This window comes from Zosterops lateralis (assembly GCF_965231275.1).
Source record: "Zosterops lateralis genome assembly, chromosome: 26".
Taxonomy (NCBI): domain Eukaryota; kingdom Metazoa; phylum Chordata; class Aves; order Passeriformes; family Zosteropidae; genus Zosterops; species Zosterops lateralis.
The window spans coordinates 3,329,671-3,350,111 of NC_139786.1; the positions used below are offsets into that span (position 1 = coordinate 3,329,671).

The 20,441-nt window shown below is 53.8% G+C and overlaps 2 protein-coding genes across 2 annotated transcripts; both read right to left on the reverse strand.

Annotated features, from left to right (window-relative positions):
- Positions 1-491: 491 nt before the first annotated feature.
- Positions 492-5,557, reverse strand: LOC310919143 (triggering receptor expressed on myeloid cells 2-like). Its single transcript, XM_083878328.1, has 4 exons — positions 5,444-5,557; positions 2,761-3,102; positions 1,721-1,778; positions 492-1,603 (listed from the first exon to the last, which is right to left on the reverse strand). Exons 1-4 carry the CDS (start codon positions 5,481-5,483, stop codon positions 1,393-1,395), a joined length of 651 nt encoding a protein of 216 aa, XP_083734454.1. The 5' UTR covers positions 5,484-5,557; the 3' UTR covers positions 492-1,392.
- A 2,116-nt stretch (positions 5,558-7,673) lies between these two features.
- On the reverse strand, positions 7,674-14,943 carry LOC310919284 (polymeric immunoglobulin receptor-like). Its single transcript, XM_083878580.1, has 8 exons — positions 14,829-14,943; positions 13,413-13,742; positions 12,822-13,112; positions 11,323-11,649; positions 10,442-10,517; positions 9,515-9,630; positions 8,737-8,786; positions 7,674-8,345 (listed from the first exon to the last, which is right to left on the reverse strand). The coding sequence occupies exons 1-8, from the start codon at positions 14,875-14,877 to the stop codon at positions 8,145-8,147; spliced, it is 1,440 nt and encodes a 479-aa protein (XP_083734706.1). The 5' UTR covers positions 14,878-14,943; the 3' UTR covers positions 7,674-8,144.
- Between the last annotated feature and the right edge of the window lie 5,498 nt (positions 14,944-20,441).

Consider the following 20,441-nt stretch of genomic DNA (forward strand, 5'->3'; position numbering starts at 1 on the left):
ATTTCTTTTTGTTTCCTTGGAGATATTTTATTTCAGTGGCAAATTCCTCTCTGTGGATGCAGTCAGACAGCAGGTCACCTGTCTGGACCAGGAGAGAGAAACAAACACAGATTTTCTTCCCCTAAAGTTGCTGATTTTAGAATGAGAACATCACAGTGGTGGGAGGGAAAGGCCTCAGGAGGACAAAGGCTGCCAGATGTCTCACCGTGAAATTTCCATTTCTGGACAAAACACAGAACTACACTAAAAATGAGAACCCAAAAGTGTAAATTAAAATAAGCAAATTTCAGTCACTGCTTCTGTGGGCAATGGGAGGTTGGGCTCTGAGCTCCTGCACGTAGCTGGCTCTGGATGTTCCAGCCTGTCCTGCTGGCTCTGAGTGTTCCTGGATGTTCTAAACACTCCAGAGTGTCCCAAGCATCACCTCTGCTCTGGGACACCACTGTGACCTGCAGGAATCCACACCAAACCAGAGAATCAGCTGGATTTTATTTAGTTTTAGCAGGAAAAAAAGAAATGTGAGTGCCCAGGGGTTTGGAGCGTGGGAGAGCTGAGTGCAGCCTCACTGTGGGGAGGGATGAACAACCATCACATGGGAGAGAAAACACAGGGAGAACAGCAGAGAGACAGTTCTGTGTCCACAAAGTCCCTTCAGAGAGGAGGAAGCCAGTTCAGAGCTGTGAGGAGATCACATCCCTTTCCTGGAATATCCTGCAGTTCCTTACTCCTTTCCACGGGGATTTTCTCCAAATCATCCCCACTGTCCAAAGCAGCTCTTGGGAGCTGCTCCTCCTCACCTTGGAAAGGCAGAATCTGTCCCCTGGCTGTGCCCTGAGGTGGCAGGAGGTTGATGGGTGTCAGTTCAGGCTGTGGTGGAGAATTCCTGGGAATGATGTCTGGAATAACCACCTGGGGATGAGGCGCCAAGGGGAAGAGGTGATGGAGAGGATGGGGACATTCCCTCTCCAGAGTGACAGCTCCTTCCAGGTTTGTGTTTAGTAACGATCCTTCTCTTATTGTGGGAATTCACGAGAGTGAGACAGACATAATCAGCATATTTAGTCTGGTGGCTAGGATGTCGTGGCGAGGATAAACAGAACTTTGAGTTTATGAGAAGATGGGATTAAAAACCTGCTGAAGGAAGAAGATTCAATCAACCCTCTATGATGAAGATGCTGAAAAATGCATGAGTTGTTTGTATGATCTTTTAACCTAATTATTGTAGGAGAAATTATTAACCTTACTGAAATAGTATATAAGTTCTTGGAAAACCTGAATAAAATCAAATTCTGATCATGAATCAGTCTTCCTGTCTCTCCATCAATCGCCGATATCTTATGGCAGGTGGCAAAGGCCTGATTTTCCTTTTCCATGGATTCCCCTTGGCCTGGCTCACGCAGAGCTCTCCCAGGAAACACCAATTCCATCCCGTCCAAGGTCAGCAGGGAACGGGAGCACCTGCTGCTCCCCCAGGCCTGGGTCCTGCCCTCTGCCCCTGCTCTTCCTGTAGGCAACAACACACACCAGCACAGCCACCAGGAACTTGGCCACCAGGAACCCAGCCAGGATGTAGAAAACAGTGAAATCCACGTCGGGAGGGGACCTGTGGGGAACCAGAAATGCAGCCATGAAGGGGAGGTCCAGCCTTGAAAAAATCCCTTGTAGCACTGCCTTAGTCCTAGGAAGGCTGGAGATCTCAGCAGGAGGAGTTTGGGCTCACCTGGGGATGCTCTGCACAGCTCTGGCCTCCTCTGGCTCGTAGGTCACCAGGTCACCTGCTGGTGGAGACACAACAGTTTAGTCTGCAGGTGTTTGTGGGTGATGTTCAGCTGGGCAGGTAACCCAGGTGAGGCTGGGAGCAGTGAGGTCACGCTGCCGTGAATCAGGAATAAAAAGAGGCAGCGAAGAACAGAATCTCCTTAGGGTGAGACTAAAGGAGATGTTGACTCAAGTGGGCCCTCGGCAGCAGCAGACATCCATGAAATCCCAATAGGAACCTGTGAAATTCCATCAGGAACCCATGAAATTCCAGTAGGAACCTGTGAAGCTCCACTAGGAACATGTGAAATTCCAATAGGAACCTCTGAAATTCCAGTAGGAACCTGTGAAATTCCAATAGGAACCCATGAAATTCCAATAGGAACCTGTGAAATTCCAATAGGAACCTGCAAAATTCCAACAGGAACCTGTGAAGTTCCAATAGGAACACATGAAATTCCATCAGGAACCCTCAAAATTCCAGTAGGAACCTGTGAAATTCCAGTAGGAACCCGTGAAATTCCAATAAGAGCCTGTGAAATTCCAGTAGGAACACATGAAATTCGAATAGGAACCTGTGAAATTCCAGTAGGAACATATGAAATGCCGATAGGAACCTGTAAAACTTGAATAGGAACACATGAAGTTCCAGTAGGAACATGTGAAATTCCAGTAGGAACACATGAAATTTGATCAGGAACCTGTGAAATTCCAGTAGGAACACCTGAAATTCCAATAGGAGCCTGTGAAATTCCATCACGAACCTGTGAAATTCCAATAGGAACTGTGAAGTTACAGGAGGGACATGTGAAGTTCCAGTAAGAACCTGTGAAATTCCATCTGGAACCCTCGAAATTCCAGTAGGAACCTTTGAAATTCCAATAAAACCCCATGAAGTTCTAGTAGGAACCCATGAAATTCCATCAGGAACCCATGAAATTCCATCGGGCACCCTCCAAATTCCATCAGGAACCCTCCAAACCCGGCGCCCCCAGGCCGTACCTGCCATCACCTCCACCCACACCTTCCTCAGGCTCCTGGTGTGTCCCAGGAACTCGGTGGTGCACTGGTAGAGCCCCGCGTCCTCCCGGCGCAGGTCCCTCATGGTGACGGTCATGACCCCGGCGTGGGTGTCATCCCTGATGGAGGTGGTGCCTCCCCCTGCCCTGGGGAAGGGCAGCCAGGCGGGCGGGGAGCTCACCACGGGCCGGCACCGGCCCTGCTCCAGCTGCCGGCACCAGCTCTTCTCCCGCCACCACCGCCGCGGGTCGTAGGAGCAGTCGACGGAAATGGTGTCACCCTCCATGGCAGTCACCACCGTGACGTTCTCCGCGGCACAGGAGGCTGCGAGGGACAGGGGGACAGAGGGACAGGGGGACAGAGGGACGGGGGGATGGAGGGACAGAGGGACAGAGGGAGGGGTGAGCCAAGGCTCTTCCAGGTCTATCCCTCATTGTGGAGATGCTGAACGTTATTTTCGTCCTCTAGTGATGTCACCCGTAGGGCTGTCACCCATAAGACTGTCACCTGTAGGGTTGTCACCTGTAGGAATGTCACCTCTAGGGCTGTCACCCATAGGAATGTCACCTGTAGGAATGTCACCTCTAGGGCTGTCACCCATGGGACTGTCACCTGTAGGAATGTCACCCATAAGTTTGTCAGTGATGCTGAATGTAGTTTTCATCCTCTAGTGATGTCACCAGTAGGGCTGTCACCCATAGGAATGTCACCCGTAGGGCTCTCACCTGTAGGGGTATCACCCATAAGACTGTCACCCATAGGGCTGTCACTGATGCTGAATGTCATTTTCATCCTCTAGTGATGTCACCCACAAGGCTGTCACCTGTAGGACTGTCACCTACAGGAGTGTCACCCACAGGAGTGTCACCTGTAGAGCTGTCACCTGTGGGGTTATCACCTGTAGGGCTGTCACCCATAGGGATGTCACCTGTAGAGCTGTCACCCATAGGGCTGACACCTATAGGACTGTCACCCATAGGGATGTCACCTGTAGAGCTGTCACCCATAGGGCTGACACCTATAGGACTGTCACCCATAGGGATGTGACCTGTAGGACTGTCACCTGTAGAGCTATCATTTGTGGAACTGTCACCCATAGGGCTGTCACCTGTAGGGTTATCAGGACTGTCATCTGTAGGGCTGTCACCCTTAGGCTGTCACCTGAAGGACTGTCACTCATGAGGCTGTCACCCACAGGGCTATCACCTACTGTCATCTGTAGTGTTGTCACCCACAGGGTTGTCACCCACAGGGTGTCACCTGTCCACTTCCCCCATGACCAACCCAGAGTTGTCAGATCTTGGCTCAGATATTCTGGAATTTGTCCCAGTGGCACCTCCAAACCAGTGCCCTGCTCACTGGTTCCTTCTGAATCCCACTCCCAATTTTCAAATCCGGTTTAACTTTTTTTTGTTTCCACCCTATCTTTTAATATCTTACTAATTTTAACCATGTTGACAACTGGTCTTTGTCTGCTTGGCTTTTTTTTTTTTTTTTAATTGTCTTGGTTCCTCATTTCTAATTTCCATTCCTCTTTGTGACAGGCAGAGGCAGAGGGGACAGTCTGAGCTATTAATACTCCCAGAGAGAAATGCAGTGTGGTATTTGTGGAAATCTCTATTTCTAGTGAAAGAAAAAGTCACAGGCAAATGCTTCTGTGAGACCATAAGTAATGATAAAACAGAAGTAAATTTAAAAATAGGCTCTTGTGAGGACTTTGTGCTGGCTGAGCCTTTTAATAACACTCCTTACAATAATTTCAACAATTCCAAATGAATTGTAAACTGAAAAAATATGAAGTTCTTTCAGCTTGACTAGAAGAAGACCTAAAATGGATCTGTGCTCTGCAAGTATCCAACACCTACAGGGCTCCATCCTGATGTTTTGCTCCACTTGGTTTTCCCAGGCCTTACCTCAGGGAATATCCACTCCAGTCCTGTTCAATCCCTCCAAAACTCTTTAACTGCATCTCTTGTTTCCCCTTCCTTCCTCCAGCTCTGCCCCAGAATTCCCACAGCACTGCAAAACTTCTCTCAAACAGAATCATTGAAAGATCCCCTGATGCCCCTCTGGAAAATATGTAATTCTTTTTTAACCAATTCTGCTGACAGACCATAAATTATTGGTGTTCCTCCTCCCTTCCCGGGTGCCACTGAGCAAAGCACAGTGAACTTTTCCCAAACTCATCCCAATTTTTGGGACAGGTTCCTGCACTCCCACAGCCCGAGTCTGTTCCCTTTCCCTGCCCTGCTGTGGGGATCTGGGGTCCCCAAAGGGGGCCCTGCTGTACCCCAGTTCTCATTTCAGATGGGCGTTTCTTTCCAAGCTGGAAAACCCAGCTGTCTGGGGTGTCAGAGCTGTGCCCTTCACTGGGTTTTACTTCCCTCCCCCTGAGCCCCACCTGTGGTTCATTTGCATCTATGTAAATCCCATTTGCTAATGCAAACAACCCGGGATTTTGTAATTTCATGTTGCACACAGGACTTCTCTCATCGATGGTTCCTGTTCTGAGTCAAAAGAACCCCTGTGAGGAAATCTGGGAGCACTGGGATCACCCTTTGATGGGTAAATAAAGGGAAAACTCTGAGGATGGAGACTTTAGAGATAAAGCTTTGCCCCAACCCTTCACCTTTTACCTGAGCCCAAAGCCAGGTGAGGTTCTTACCTGACAGGAAGACCAAGGTGAGGTGCAGGAGCTTCTCCATGGGGCTGAGCAGAGAGGGAAGGGGAGAGGAGCCTGGAGAGGAGCGAGGTCAGCTCTGCCCATGGGCAGCTCCTCTCCCCCTCCTTGCCGTGCCGGAAGGAAGGAGCACAGGAACTTGGCATCTTTTTCATCCTGCACATTGAGCAATCCTCCAGGGATGGGCACTGCTCTCTCATTGTGGGCTGAAAATTCAGGCATCAGCATTGCCCAGACCAGCCACAGCTCGGTCAGCCGGGGAGGGAGCAGCACATGGTGGCCTCGAGCCACAGGCCTGGGTGTCTGCTCCCACTGGAACAGGATTTCATGGAATCACAGAGTGGTTTGGGTTGGAGGGACCTTAAAGCTCATCCAGCTCCATCCTTGCCACTTTTCACCATCCCAGGGTGTTCCAATCCCCATCCAACCTGGCCTTGGACACTTCCAGGGATCCAGGGGCAGCCACAGCTTCTCTGGGCACTCTGTGCCAGGGTCTCCCCACCCTGACAGAAAACAATTCCCTTCCCAATATCCCTGTGGAAGTGGGAAGCCATCCCCATGTGCTGGCACTCCAAGCACCACGGTGATAAATCACAATAAATTATTTACAGGGGCTGTGCATGGGGGGAATTTCTGGAAAGCTGCAAGGGAGGCTCTCATGGTAGCTCTGGCAGCATCCTGAGGGGGAAGGAGGACAAGGACACCATGCCCTGGGTTTTCAGGAGAATGAAGGGCCTGTGCATGGAGCATCCTGGTCTGAAATCCAACCACCCACTGCTCTGGGAGAAGCTGTGGGTGCTTTAAACAAGCCCAGCAGCCACCTGTGTGTTCTGTACCTGGCACAAAGGACACAGGATCTCTGATCCTGAGCCAGCCAATGCCACAGTGCTGGAGGGGCTCAGGAATGCAGCCACAGACCCCCCAAACATCAGCAAACTGATGGGGGTGGGCTGCTGGTTTTTCATTTTTGAGTTCCGGTTTATTTACTTGGAAGCCTTCCATGAAAATACAAATAGCCCCTGGTTTCTAAACTGGTGTGGTGCTAAACCTGCAGGCCTGGCCATCCCTAAATGTGCCTTTCCTTGAGCTGGTGGTTAAAAAAATGGTCCCTCCCAGGCACCAGAAATTCTCTCTCAGGTGACTGATTGCAGTTCTTGTTCCTTCTTCTTCCAGTGAGCACAAATCTGGATTCTCTTCGGGAATCTTCCTGAAAATGCCTCTCTTCCACTTCATTGTTTTTTGCTATTACTCTTCCACAGCTTCACCCGGTGCAATTGCACGAGGAGCAAATTGTTAGGGGGATGTTGGGCTGAGTGAACCATTTCCAGAACCGATTTCCTTTTTCTTTCTGTCAGGTCAACTCTGAAAACCTCAAAAAATTTCCATCAGCCTCCCTGCAGCAGGCCTGGCAAGAGAAGCCTGTTGGATGTGACTGGCCTGGGAATGAGGCTGGTTCAGACCCTCTTTGGTCTGTCACCTCCAGCAGGGCTTGGGGCAGGGGAATCAGGAGCCAGAGCTCCTGGAGAAATCGAACTGAGCCCCAGAAACTCATCTCATGTTGCTCCCCACATGACTGCTAAATAAAACATGTCATTTGGAGCGTTTTCAACAGAGACGGGGAAGTGAAGGAAGGAGTTGGTTCTGCTTCTTCTCAGAGTCCAGCACTGGCATGTCCAACCCATTCCACGGGAAATGAACCCAGCAAGGTTCCAGCTCCATCCCTGCATGTCCTGGGCTGCAGTGTAGGATGTACACAAAGTATTTATTCCATCCCCATGAGCTGTTGGAACCAGGTGGGGCAGTGTTTTCCCAGGCCCCTCCTTTGGGCTCTTCTGCTCATGGCCCATCAATGCCTTGCCCAGGACTCACAGGGAACTCCCTCCAGGAGCTCTCTCTGTTTAATGGGCCATCAAGGAGCCACTGCACGACTCCTCATCCCATTGGGAGATGCTCCCAATGCCCAGGGGGAGGAGCCAAGCATTCCCACCTGGAGAGAATCTGGGATTTGGGACAGGACAAGCAGCCCTGAGCCACTGGATTCCCAGAGGAGCAGAGCTCCCAGACCTTTCTGTGGGATCACTGCTTCAGGAAGAGCCCCTCACCTGGACTGCTCCCCCCACCCTGCTCAGGGTGTGTTCTGACTCTGTCAGTGCTCCTTTGTGCTATTGCATTGATTTTATTTTATTATTACCTTTTTACCTTTCTTCTTATTAAATTGTATTTCTGACTTGGAGCCTCTCACTCGTTTTGCTTTTAAAGCACGACACTGCAGCACTGCAGTGAGTTTGCCTGGCCACAGCAGCTGAACTCTTGGGATTGGGGCAGGGTTTGTATGGGGAAACAGCTGGAATACCCCACCCAGCCATGCTCAGACTGCTCCTTTCCACAAGGCCAGGCCTCCACACCTGCCCCTCCAAGACTCTGCACTTTAATGGAATTCGAAAAGCAGATGTACAAGAGACCCTGGGAATTCCCCCACAGCTCTGCCTGGCCCGAGACAACCTGCCACAAGCTGGCAAAACCTCTGCTTGGCCCCAAAACACGGGGGAAAGCTGAAAATGCTCAGGCAACACCACACACACGGCAGCAAAACTCAGCTTGTCCATCCACACACCCCCTACTCCTCAGTCCCACTCTGCACCCCAGTTCCTTTCTCCCATTCCTGGCTGGTTTGGGATGCTGTGCCTCATTTCCTGCCGTTCCTTGGGGACTGGTTGAAGGCAATGATGGCATATTCCACATGCTGGGGGGTCCTGTGAGCCTGACTGGGCTCCACGTTGCAGTAAAGAGGGTCCTCAGGGCTGGGTTGGGATTGCACATCCAGGTTGATGTATGGTGGCCCTTTGCTGTCCTCCTGAGAACTTCCCCTGCTCCCAGTGCTGCCAGGCTGGGGAGAGAAAGGGAAAGCACTTGTTGGCATGAGTCAGTGCCAGGCCACAGCTGCTGCCAGGAGATTTTCCCACAAGGAAAGGAGAATTCTTTTTGTCACCACCTCTCCTGGATACAGGTGACTTCACTCTCTGACCTTCCTTGCTGCTCCTGGAGTCCCTTCTCAGGGGTTACTAAAATTTGCTCCACTGGGTTTGTTCCTACTGGAGTTTCCTTGCATTAATTACCCCCTTCTCTCTCCAGCCAGGAATATTCCTGTCTCTGCTGACATTAAATACCATTTCTCTCCTGTTTATAACCAAATTCAGCTCCAAGGTGGGTCTGACAGCTCCTCCCAGACTGTGGCTCAGGGATTTGGCACCGTGTGGGAAATGTTTCATTTTCCTTACCTGTGCTGCGCCCTCTGCTCTGTCACTGGTGTCCCCTGCTTCTCCATCACCTTTGGAATGAGGCAAAAACCAGAGGGTTTAGAGGCAGAGAAATCCATGAAAAGCTCTGAGGAGGTTTGGGGGCTGTGGGACTGCCCAGTGATGGGATTTGCCTCTGCCCTGGGCCTGGGGAACACTTTGCTGTCTTTACTCCTCCTCTAAGCTGTCTGCACCCCTGTGCAGGCTCTGGAGGAGCCTGGGTTTGATTTATGGTGGGGGGAGGCAGGGAGGAGCCTGCCTTGGGGCCTCCCTGACCTTCTCAGGGCACTGTTGGAGCCCTGGGCACTGAGGATTTCAGACTTTCTGTGCTGACAGGCACTGACCCCAAAGCAAACACTGCATTGGACCTGAGGCCATGGAAAAGGCTCCCAAAACTGAGTGACAGCACTGGGATTGTGGGTGTGAGTTTGAATGGAAGTGTGTGATAGCACAGGGTAGAAAACTTTAGAATATAGTAATATATATATAAAGTAAGATGGAGGTTTTAAGGCAGAGACCAGTCTTTCCTTTAATGCTTTTCTTCTGATCTCTGCCCAATTGGTAAAATCTGGTGTGTCCCTTGAAGGATCCTTTATATTATTATTTGAGATGACTCCTAAAACAGGAGGAGACGGGACTAAATTCTCTGTTTGCTCTCTGTGGGTTTGTGTCCTGCAAAGATGCTCCTCCTTCAGGCCTCGAGGCTGAATTCACTCACCTGAGGGAAGGCTCTGCCTGGGACAAGCCCAGCCCCACGTACCTGCTCTCCTCAGGAGCTTGTAGTGCCTCACACCCAGGGCTGTGGAGGTGACCAGGGCCAAGAGGAGCAGGATGAACAGCACCACGGACAGGATGACCAGGGTGTTCTCACTGGAGCTGCAGGAGAGGGAGGGAGTCACCAGTGTGGGGTGGTTAAACAGCTCATCGCCAAACAGGGACCAAAAGAGGGACAGGGACAGGTTTTATGTGCTCAGTTCAAGGATATAAAAGCTGTCCCTGGGTCTGGTTCTCCTGCAAGAGAACCTGCAATATCTCCTGCAAGATCTCCAGCAAATCCTGCAGGATCCTCCATCTCTGAGGCTGGACAAGCCCCTCTGATTCTCTGAAGGGAATAAGAGGCACTGGTGACTTTCCCTGGTTCCTGACTCTTTATTTATATAGTTGGTTGTACCTTCTGAGCTTTTCCTAAACCATTCTCCAGGCTTTAGAAACGAGCCACTGTTCAAAGCTCCGAGCACAATTCCAGGCTCTCTGGAGCAGGGATGATTCTGCTCTTGGGTGCTGCTGTAGCACTGATGGCAGCAGATGTACAAAGGGGGGGAATCCTTTATTTTAACTGGTATATGGAATAACAGCAGCAAAGCACTGTCCCACTGTTAAATACTCAGACTGGAGGGGGCAAAGTCGAGGCTGAGGGGCAGAATTTGGGGGTTCTGCTCATGAGAAGTGCAGAGCCTAAAGAGAGAAGGATTAAGTAGAGAGGTGCCTGCAAAAGGCTGTGATGTGATTTTACCAATCTGCCTCTTCCTTTGGAACCAGGGCTGGGGCAGGAGCTGGAGGAGACGATCCGAACCTTTGGTGAGGATCCTGTCATACCCAATTCCAGCGCCCAGGGCCTGCCTGCCCCAGGTGTACAACACAAATAACCCGTGTGTGCTCAGGTTCAGGGACTCTTCTCAGGCCTTACCTGGGTTCTGGGCTGTCACCCAAAAGGATTTCCTTGCTTTTGCTTCCAGTGTCTGGAAAAGCTCCTCGAGGCAATGCTGCAATCACAGAATGAGGAGAGGAATTGTCACTGTGGGCTGCTCTGCATTCAGCAGTGAAACCTCTGGGCCCTGAGTTCATCCAGAGCATCCCAATGTCCCCTCTCATCATCTGCACTGCTTGTTCTTAGTTCTGCAAGAGCCAGGCTGCAGCCTGGTGCTGCTCTGCCACGACCAGAGGCCTCAGTGCCTTCCCTCACCATTAAAACATTGTCTGAAAGAGAACCCAGAAGTCACAGATCTGTAAAATCCGAGTCTAAAGTTGTTCCCTTGACAACCCAGATGAAGGTCTTTGACAGCCCAAGGATGAATCACTCCAAAGGGGCTACAAAGTCACTCTAAAGAACAGATATCAAACACTGAGTGACAGAAAGCCCTCTCAGGACAGCTGGAGCTGCTCCCAGGTTAAGGAGGAGCAGCACAGCACCGACAGGGATCTGCTCCATCCCTGCTGCTATTGCACAGGGAGAAGATCCAAAGCCGTAGGGTTTGCAAACACAGGCAAGGTGGGAAGTGGGGTGAGCTGGGCAGTACAGAAGGAGAAGAGCAGGGCAAGGAAGAAAGGCACAGAAAGAGTGATTAAATATTGGAATAGTCTGCCCGGGGAGGTGGTGGAGTCACCATCCCTGGATGTGTTTAAAAGGAAACTGGATGTGGCACTTGATATCATGATCCAGTTGAGGTGTTAAGGCTGGGTTGGACTCGATGATCTTGAAGGTCTCTTCCAACCTCCACATTCTGTGATTCTGTGATTCTGTGAAGGAGTCTGGGATCTACAGAGGTGTCCTGACAGACCCATACCCACCCCTGGAAACGTTGAGGGTGATCTCCTCCATGCGGGACAGGCTGGAGTTCTCGTGGAGCGCGCACCAGTACACGCCCGAGTCCTGCACCTGCAGCTGCTCCATGGTGATGGTGACAATGCCCTGCAGGGGGTCATCCTGGATGCTGACACCTGCCCGAGCCGTGCTGGGTTCCACTGGAAGATCTGGGTTGGTGGTGGCCAGCACGATACACTCTTCCCCCTCTTTCTTTTTGCACCAGGCTTTGCTGACAGCCATGTAGCCTGTGATAATGTAGTGACACTGGACAGAGACGTTGCCTGACTCCTGGACTGTGAGCTGCTGGGTCCCTGGAAAACACCCAGCATGTGTGCTGATGACACTGTTGTACACCACAACAACACAAAGACTCCGACTTCAGAAGGCTGAAAGAGTGACTCCTCTATTTTTGGGATGTGTCTCCCCTTTTATACTATTCTACATACACCAATTGGATTGGTGACACCAAGACAAACCTCTTCATTCACCTTGATCAGACCAGAGGGACATCAAGAAAAAGTCCCTCTTAGGGAAAATATGAAAACAAATTTGCCATTACAAAAACATGTCTCTTGTTTACAGAAAATTCCCTGGGAAAGGAATTTCAGAAAACCAAAACATCTCAGGCACGAACCAGGGCTACAGGTGAGACCCCAGAGTGGGATCTCACAGCAGCTCCCCCTCCCCTGTACTGGAATACCCTGGAGCTCCATCCACCTCCACACATCCACTTCCACCTCCACATCCACCTCCACACATCCACATCCACCTCCCCTAAGCAGAAGGGGACTGCACCCAGATTCTCCACGCAGAGGTGTGACAAATTCAGGAGTCCTGTTCCCCTCTCTGGTTCCCTCCGGGTGGGACACTCAGCTCATAGGGTCAGGGAGGGTTGGTGGCTGTGGGGTCAGAGCAAAAGCAGTGCCTGGAATGGGGGAAGCTCCCAGCAGCATCCAATGGGAACCAGGGCAGGAGCCACCAGCCTGGTGCTGTGGGAAGCAGTTGGGATGAGCATCCCCATCTGTGGGACTCACAGGAACCTCCCCTGAGCCTCTGCTGGGAGCAGACAGAGCAAGAAGGGCCAGGCCTGAGCTTTGGGTCAAAGGTCCTGTGGATAAGTGGCCACTGTGTGTGCTGGGGGATGGACAGGTGTCACCTGGGCTGAGCCTGCCCACATCCACACCTGGCTGCCAGGAGGGGCTCACTCTTGGGCATGGGAGGGGAATAGAAACTCACACTTGGACACTGAGAACATGGCAGGAACTCACTCTTGGGCAGTGAGAGTACAGTAGAAACTCACTCTCGGTCATTGAGTGCAGTAGGAACTCACTCTTGGACCCTGAGAGTGCAGTAGGAACTCACTCTTGGGCACTGAGTGCAGTAGGAACTCACTCTCAGACACCGAGTGCAGTAGGAACTCACTCTCAGACACTGAGTGCAGTAAAAACCACCCCCAGACCCTGAGAACATGGCAGGTACTCACTCTTGAACACAGAGAGCACAACCTCCCTTAGCTGGGTGTGCTCAGGGTCCACTGCACACCAGTACACACCAGAGTCCGAGATCTGCAGCTTCTCCATGGTGACAGTGAGACTGCCTGCACTGTTGTACATGATTGATGCTCTGTCTTGCAGGGGTTTCACTGCATTCCGTCTTGAAAATGCTTGTATCTCTGCCAGGACTGTGCAACCACTCTGCTCCCTCCGGCACCAGGCCACGTAATTCCTGAGTGGGCACTGCACTGACAGAGTGTCCAACTCCCACTTGAGCAGCTCTGTGGAACACCAAACACACTGCCCAGTCAGCACTGGGCAATTGGGCACCTGGGACAGACCATGCCCTGGGCCAACTCCCCCAGGAGAGCCCCTCTTCAGGGCAGGAGGGAGCTGGGAGCCAGCAGGACCAGCCAGGTCTGTGGGCTCCTTCATTCTCTGCGTGGGAGGGAAAGCAGGGAGTGAAGCTGGGGGGATCAGGGGAAGCTGCTCAGCTGTGGGGGTGAGGGAGGCAAAGCAGGGGAAGGGATGATGTTGCTTCCTTGACAAGACTTGGTTTGGGGTGGGGTACAGGTACTCACCCTGGAAAACATTCAGCGAGATCGTCCGTAGTGGTTTAAAGTCATAACAGTAGTAAGCAGAACAGAAATATGTGCCTGAGTCCTCTGTCTTGAGGTCAGTCATGGTGATGGACACAGTCTTACGAGTGGTGTCATCCTTTATTGTAATTCTCTTATCGCTGGATTGGCCCTTGCGTCCAGAGTATGTGAACACTAGTGATTGCCATTGTCCATCTCTCTGGAAGCACCAGTATTTTGTGTTACGATATTCAGTCTGTCTATAAGGACACTCGATATACACAGTGCCGCCTTCCCGTTGTCTCTGGACTTCAGAGGTTTGGCCTTGGAGACCTGGAAGGATCAGATGTGGTGGGGGAGAGGGGAGCTGATCACAGACCCACAGAATCAGAGACCCACTGAATTACAGAATCAAAGAAGGCTGGAAAAGACTTTTGAAATCACCAAGTCCAACCCATGTCCTAACAGCACCCTGTCACCCAGACCAGGACACTCAGTGCCACATCCAGTCTTTTCTTAAACACCTCCAGGGATGGTGATTCCACCACCTCCCAGGCAGCATCCCCCAATGCCCTTTCTTGTGAAGGGAGAAGCCCGGGGAAAGCCCAATGCCTTCCAATCACCCTTTCTGTGACGTGCAGGGCTGCTCACAGCCTCCCAAGGGACACAGGGAAACTCTGCTCCAACCTTCCCCCGGGGACACTGGTGGCTGGAAGAGCACCAAACCCCAAAATCCCTTCCCCGTGCTGAATTCACCTGCTTGGAAATGGGGAGGGCAGTGTTGAGCTTTGAGCTGGGGCTGCAGTCGTGGGTCAAAGCCCACAGACAGCACAGGGTGCTCGAGGTGCTGAGCCCTCAAGCCATGCGTGGCACAGTGTCTGCAGCTGTCCCCTGGTGTCTGCTCCTCCCTGCAGGCAAACGGGGCCCATCCCTGCCCCCAGCCGAGCCAGGGCCTCTGTCTGGGGTGGTGGGAAGGAGCAGAGGGAAGCAGCCAGGGCAGGGAAGCAGCTCCCTCCTGCCACATCCCCAGCGATGCCAGCAGGTCCCGGCTCTGAGGCTGTGCTGGCTGCAGGTTCCTCCCCAGCCCTCCATGTGCTGGGAGCTTTGTGCTCTCTGCAGGGCTGGTGAGGGACAGGAGGTGCCCTGGACACTGCCCTGAGCCAGGACTGCCATCAGAGGAGCTGAGCAGGGCCAGCGTGGTGGGAAAGGCTGACTGGGAGATAGACCCACGCTGCACTCCCAGCACGGACCATCCCGGCAACCTGGAGGAGCCAGGGCTGTGTGCTGGGAACTGGGGCTGCCCTTCCCTCCCACCCCTGCCCATTTCACAGCCTGGCTGGTGTTGGAGGAGCTCCCCGGGCAGCAGGAAGTGGGGAAGGTCATCCCTGTCCCCAGGGACGCGCCGAGCCCTTCTCCTACCTGGGAAGCAGAGTGGCAGCAGGAACAGGGCTCTGAGCTCCATGGCCATCCTCAGGCCCAGGGCAGGGGCATCACTGGGGGCTGCCCAGCGTGTCCTGTGCCAGTGTGGGCGCCCCGTGACCCTCCTGCCTGGCAGTGACACAGCTGGGGGAAGTGCCAGGCTCTTGCCTCAAGCGGAAACACCTCCCCACGTTTTGTTACAACATGAATATAAAGATAATCTCAGGGTGTTTTTGGGGAAGTGGCTGAGCCCAGAGTTCTTCACGGCCTGTCCTGGTGACAAAGGCTGTTGCTGCTCTCGTCTGGATGGTGGCTTTTGTTTTGTCACCTTCCTGTCCCCCCAGCCCGTGGTGAGGTCGACCCACGGGGTTCCTCTTCCTCCCCGGCTGGTGGGAGAGAACTGTCCCAGGTTTTGGTGTCACATAAACCTCCCTGTAGCTGATTCTGCACCCAGGTGCCTTGCAGGACCAACAGAGGGAATGGGGAATGGCTTCTGTCGCTTTTCCCTCCTTTCCCTGAGGCTCTCTGAGGAACTCTGCCTCCTGCAAATCCACACAAAGCCAGAGCTCCTGCCAAAGCCACCTGTGGAATCCTCCAGGTCAGTGCTGGAGCTGCTGTGTGTTCATCCCACAACCAAAGCCCCCTTCGGTGACAGCTGTCCCAGCTCTGGGGGGACTCCCTTGTGACCTTCCACACCTGGTTCTGTCCCAGACAGCTGCTCTGGGAAGCAGGAGCAGTGTCAGGTCTTATTTACCTCGAGGCCAAGCTCCCCTGGCCTTTCTCTCTGGGTGCTGTAAGGATGCTGGACAAGGCCTGTGCTTCACTCTGCTCCCTGACACCCCGGGAATGGTGTCCCTCATCAACAGGACTTGGCTGAGCCCCTTCTTGGCCTCCTTTTCCCCTCCCTGTGTCCTTCCCTGCCCTTGAAGGCAGCGAGAGTAGAGCGGGAGCAGCACAGCGTCCCCTGGGCCGGTACCTGCCCCGCTCCAGCAGAGCAGCACACACAGACTCCACTGACACCCCGGCTGCAAATCATTTCCAATTATATGAATAAGCAGCTTATTAACAATACATTCTGGCTAATCATTTTTGTGCTAGATATCTCCTGCATTGTCTTGTCCCCAAATCCCTCTCTCATCAGGCACTTGATGCGCGGTAACGAGAAGGGGGAACACGCTCGGGCTCCGCCGAACAAATCCCAGGGGTCTGCAATTACTTCACTTGCTGCAACTGGTTGCTTCCAAACTGAGCCAAGAACTGTTCCTCAGCCCTTCCCACGGTGTTTTCTGCATCTCTGGGAGGTGCTGGTCGAGGGGAGAGGCTCTGTGGGGCAGGACAGGCTGTGAGGAGGTACCCGGGCAGGGGCTGGCATCATGCAGCAGCAGGGATGTAATGGAGTTGGTCCTTCTGCTGCATCTCTGACAGAGGATCAATAGGATTTTAATTATAGAATCACAGGGAGGAAGATGAATGTTATCTCAGGAGGTCACTTAATCCAGCCCAGTGACACAGCAGGATCAGGCCTGTCCATGTCTTTTCTAAAGATCTCTTTAACCAGTCGAGGTTGCAGCGTTCTCCTGCTCCAGCCCCATCTGAACACTCCTTCCAGCTCTGCTTCTCCCTCCTCCTTGATGCCTTGCTCCAATTTAATGCCTTTGTACCCACCGTGACCTCAGAGATCAGATCATTTCCATTCTCCATTCCTCCCCTCAGTCCTTCCACTCCAGACTGACTCCAGACAGTTTCATCCCAAATATTTTGATTTTTCCCTCCTCATCTGTGTTCCTGACAACTCGGATCATTTTTCCCCCTCCTTTCTCTGAACTCTGTTATCAATCCACCTCTTCCCTGACTGTCTCTTTGGATTCCCCAAAGTTGCTTTGGAGCTTAAGGATGGAGCCATCCCCTTTCTGCTGCCCCCCAGGAAACTCTGGAATTACAGATCATTGCCGTTGATTGACTCTGGTTCCTGTCACACCCACGGAAGGGCCTCTGGGTTAGTTTTTTTTCTGAAAATATCGGGATTTTGGTGCGGGTTTATGGTTTTGGGGGGTTTGGGGTCTTTGGGGCAGAGGGGGTGCAGTGGCGGAGTGCGGCCGCCAGGGGGCGGGGGAGGCTCAGGAATGAGCCCCGGTGACACCCGCGAGTCCCCAGTGCCACCCCTGTCACATCCCCCAGTGCCACCCCCTGTCACATCCCCAGTGCCACCCCTGACAGAGCTCCCAGTGCCACCCCTGTCACATCTCCAGTGCCACCCCTGACAGAGCTCCCAGTGCCACCCCTGTCACATCCCCCAGTGCCACCCCTGTCACATCCCCCAGTGCCACCCCTGTCACATCCCCAGGGCCACCCCTGACAGAGCTCCCAGTGCCACCCCTGTCACATCCCCAGGGCCACCCCTGACAGAGCTCCCAGTGCCACCCCTGTCACATCCCCAGTGCCACCCCTGACAGAGCTCCCAGTGCCACCCCTGTCACATCCCCCAGTGCCACCCCCTGTCACATCCCCAGTGCCACCTCTGCCACATCCCCAGTGCCACCCCTGACAGAGCTCCCAGTGCCACCCCCTGTCACATCTCCAGTGCCACCCCGCCACAGCCCCCAGTACCACCCCTGTCACATCCCCAGTGCCACCCCTGACAGAGCTCCCAGTGCCACCCCCTGTCACATCTCCAGTGCCACCCCTGACAGAGCTCCCAGTGCCACCCCCTGTCACATCCCCAGTGCTACCCCTGACAGAGCTCCCAGTGCCACCTCTGCCACATCCCCAGTGCCACCCCTGCCACAGCCCCCACTGTCACCCATGTCACATCCCCAGTGCCACCCCTGACAGAGCTCCCAGTGCCATCACCCTGCCACTGTCCTCAGTGCCACCCCCCTGTTACATCCCTCAGTTCCACCCCTACCACATCCCCCAGTGATGCTCCTCTGCCACAGTCCCAGGTGCCACCCCTGCCATGGCAGGGTCACCTCCCACAGCCCAGGTGGCTCCAAGCTCTGTCCAGCCGGGCCTGGGACACCTCCAGGGGTCCAGGGGCAGCCCCAGCCCCTGTCACACACACGGTGTCTGTGTGACACTCATGTGGCTCTGTGACATTCCCCGTGTCCCACCTGAGGACGAGCAGCTCGGCTCAGGGACTGTCCCTGTCACCTCTCACTGCAGGGACATCCCCAGACACGGCAGTTTGCCCACCTGAGCCCAGCTTATCCACACTGCAAAGTCTGGAGAGGAGGTGGATGGAAATTCCTGTGGGACCCCAGAGCAGCCGTGGCTGCCCCAGGATCCCTGGGAATGTCCAAGGCCAGGCTGGGCAAGGCTTGGAACAACCTGGGATGGTGGAAGGTGTCCCTGCCCGTGGCAGGGGGTGGCACTGGGTGGTATTTCACACCCCTTCCAACCCAAACCATAAAGACATCCTCGCCTCACCTGCAGCGGGCTGTACAAGACACTTCTTCCCAAAACTCTGAGCTGATTGCAGACTCAACACCTGACTGCTCAGGCCTTCCCTGAGACAAAACCATGAGCTGCATCGACACAGAGCAGCCCCTGACCCCCAGCCAGGCTCTGCAGGGTCCCGAGGCTGTGGGGAATCAATCCCAAACAATCCCGAAGAAGGGGGACACTGGGATGAGGGAGAAGAGGGGGGGAATTCAGTAAAGGCTGGCTCAGCAAAGAGCAGGAGCAGTGAGAGGGGCAGCAGGGCAGGGGGAGGCTGGGACCCCCAGGCTGGGTGTGGAGGGGCTGCCGGACCCTGGGGGAGCCGGGCACGGGCTGAGGGCTCAGCCCTGGAGGAGGAGGAGGAGGAGGAGAGGCCCCACAGCAGCAGCTTAGTGAGGGGCCTGGTGTTTGGTCTGTTCCACATCAATGGGGCGTCCAGCTGCGGCTGAGGATGAAAGCAAGAGAGAGAGAGAGAGGATTAAAGGCTCCCAGGGTCTCCTCTAACCCGCCTCAGACTCGCCAAGAGGGCAGTGTGCGGCTTGGGGAAGGCTCCTTCATATGGAAAATATTATGGGAGGGAGAGAGAGAGGAGGGGGAAGGGAGCAGGGAGAGAGGGAGATTGTCCAGAGAGTGCTGGGGGAGGACTGACCACTGAAAGGCTTTTGGAGGCTCGGCCTGAGCCAGGAGAGAAAGTGCTGAGCTCTGCTGGTGGGGCACAGGTGAGATGAGTTTGGGAGGTCTGGAGGGGCAAGAGGAAAGGAGAGGGATGAAAGGAGAGGGAAAGTGGAGAATGGGGGCAAAAGGGAGGAGAGATGGCAGGGGAGGGGGTGAAAGGCAGGCTGGGGGCTGGCAGGGGGTGAAGGCAGATCTCTGCTCCCTCTCGGGGTGCCCAGTGGCCACCTCACTCCATTTCTCCTGGAATGAGTGATTTTAACAGGGGAGAAATCACTTCTCTTAAATAATTTCTCCCTCGTCCCTGGGAATTCTGTCCCAGACCAGTGGAGGAAGGGCTATTTGAGGACCCCATTTGGATGTTTTCTCCCAAATGTGCCCTAAACCAAGACAGACCCCCTCGCCTGCTGCTCTGCTCCTGCTCCCAGCAATATTCCAGGGATGGGGAAGGAATTCCTCCCAGGAGTGAGAGTTCTGCACTGAGCACCAGCGAGTTCCCAGCGAGGTTTCCTGCAGCCCTCCCGGCCCTGGGGCTGGCTAATCCCGGGAGTTAACACCCAGCCCTGCTTATGGCCAGGATGAGGCACCTTTCCTGCCTCCTGCTCTGGCTGCCACCGTTTCCCCGCTTCCATTCCTGGGATTTTCTCTTTCCCCTACATGTGGCATTCCCAATCTCCTCCTCCCCCACCAGCTCCCGGCGCTGAGATCTCCTCGCCATCCACAGGCTCCCTCTGCACTTCCCTCCTTGATTTATCCCCAGTGACCTTCCTCGCCCTCATTTCCAGCAGTGTGAGCACTGGGGGCACTGGGGGAGGGAGGGCAGCCTGTCCTGCTCTGCTCACACCAGGGTGGGCGTCCTGCTCCACGATCTGCAGCAGCTCCCTGCACACCAGGCTCAGGGATATTGGAGGATTTGGGCTGAAAACCACAACTTTTGCAGTTCTACACCATCCCAGGCTGTTCCAGCCTGGCCTTGGACATTTCCAGGGATCCAGGGGCAGCCACGGCTGCTCTGGGCACTCTGTGCCAGGGCCTGCCCACCCTCACAAGGAGAAATTTCCAGCCTGGCCTGGGTTGCCATGCTCTTGGCCATTGCTGCAGCAGCTGAAGATATTCCAGATGGTCCAAAAATTCAAAATGCGGAGCTGGGAGATGTGCCCTGACCCGCCAGCATGGACACACCTGCCAGCTGAGGGGACCACAAATGTCCTGGTGCCTTGTGACTCCTCATGAAATGAGTTTTAACATGATTAACGTGATTTTTAACAGGGGAGAAATCACTTCTCCCTCCTCCCTAGAAAACTCAGTCTCTGCTGCAGGGTCTGAGGAATTTCAGATGAAAGTCTCAAAGGTCTGAAGTGTCAGGAGCAGCCCCCCAAAGGTGCTGCTGGGTATTGGGACAACAGCTCAGCTCTGATCCCGTTTGGGCACTCAGCTGGACCCCAGCCCGGCTACCCAGCATCCCAAATCTTTTCCTAAATAGTTGGCAAAGCGTTTTGCCCC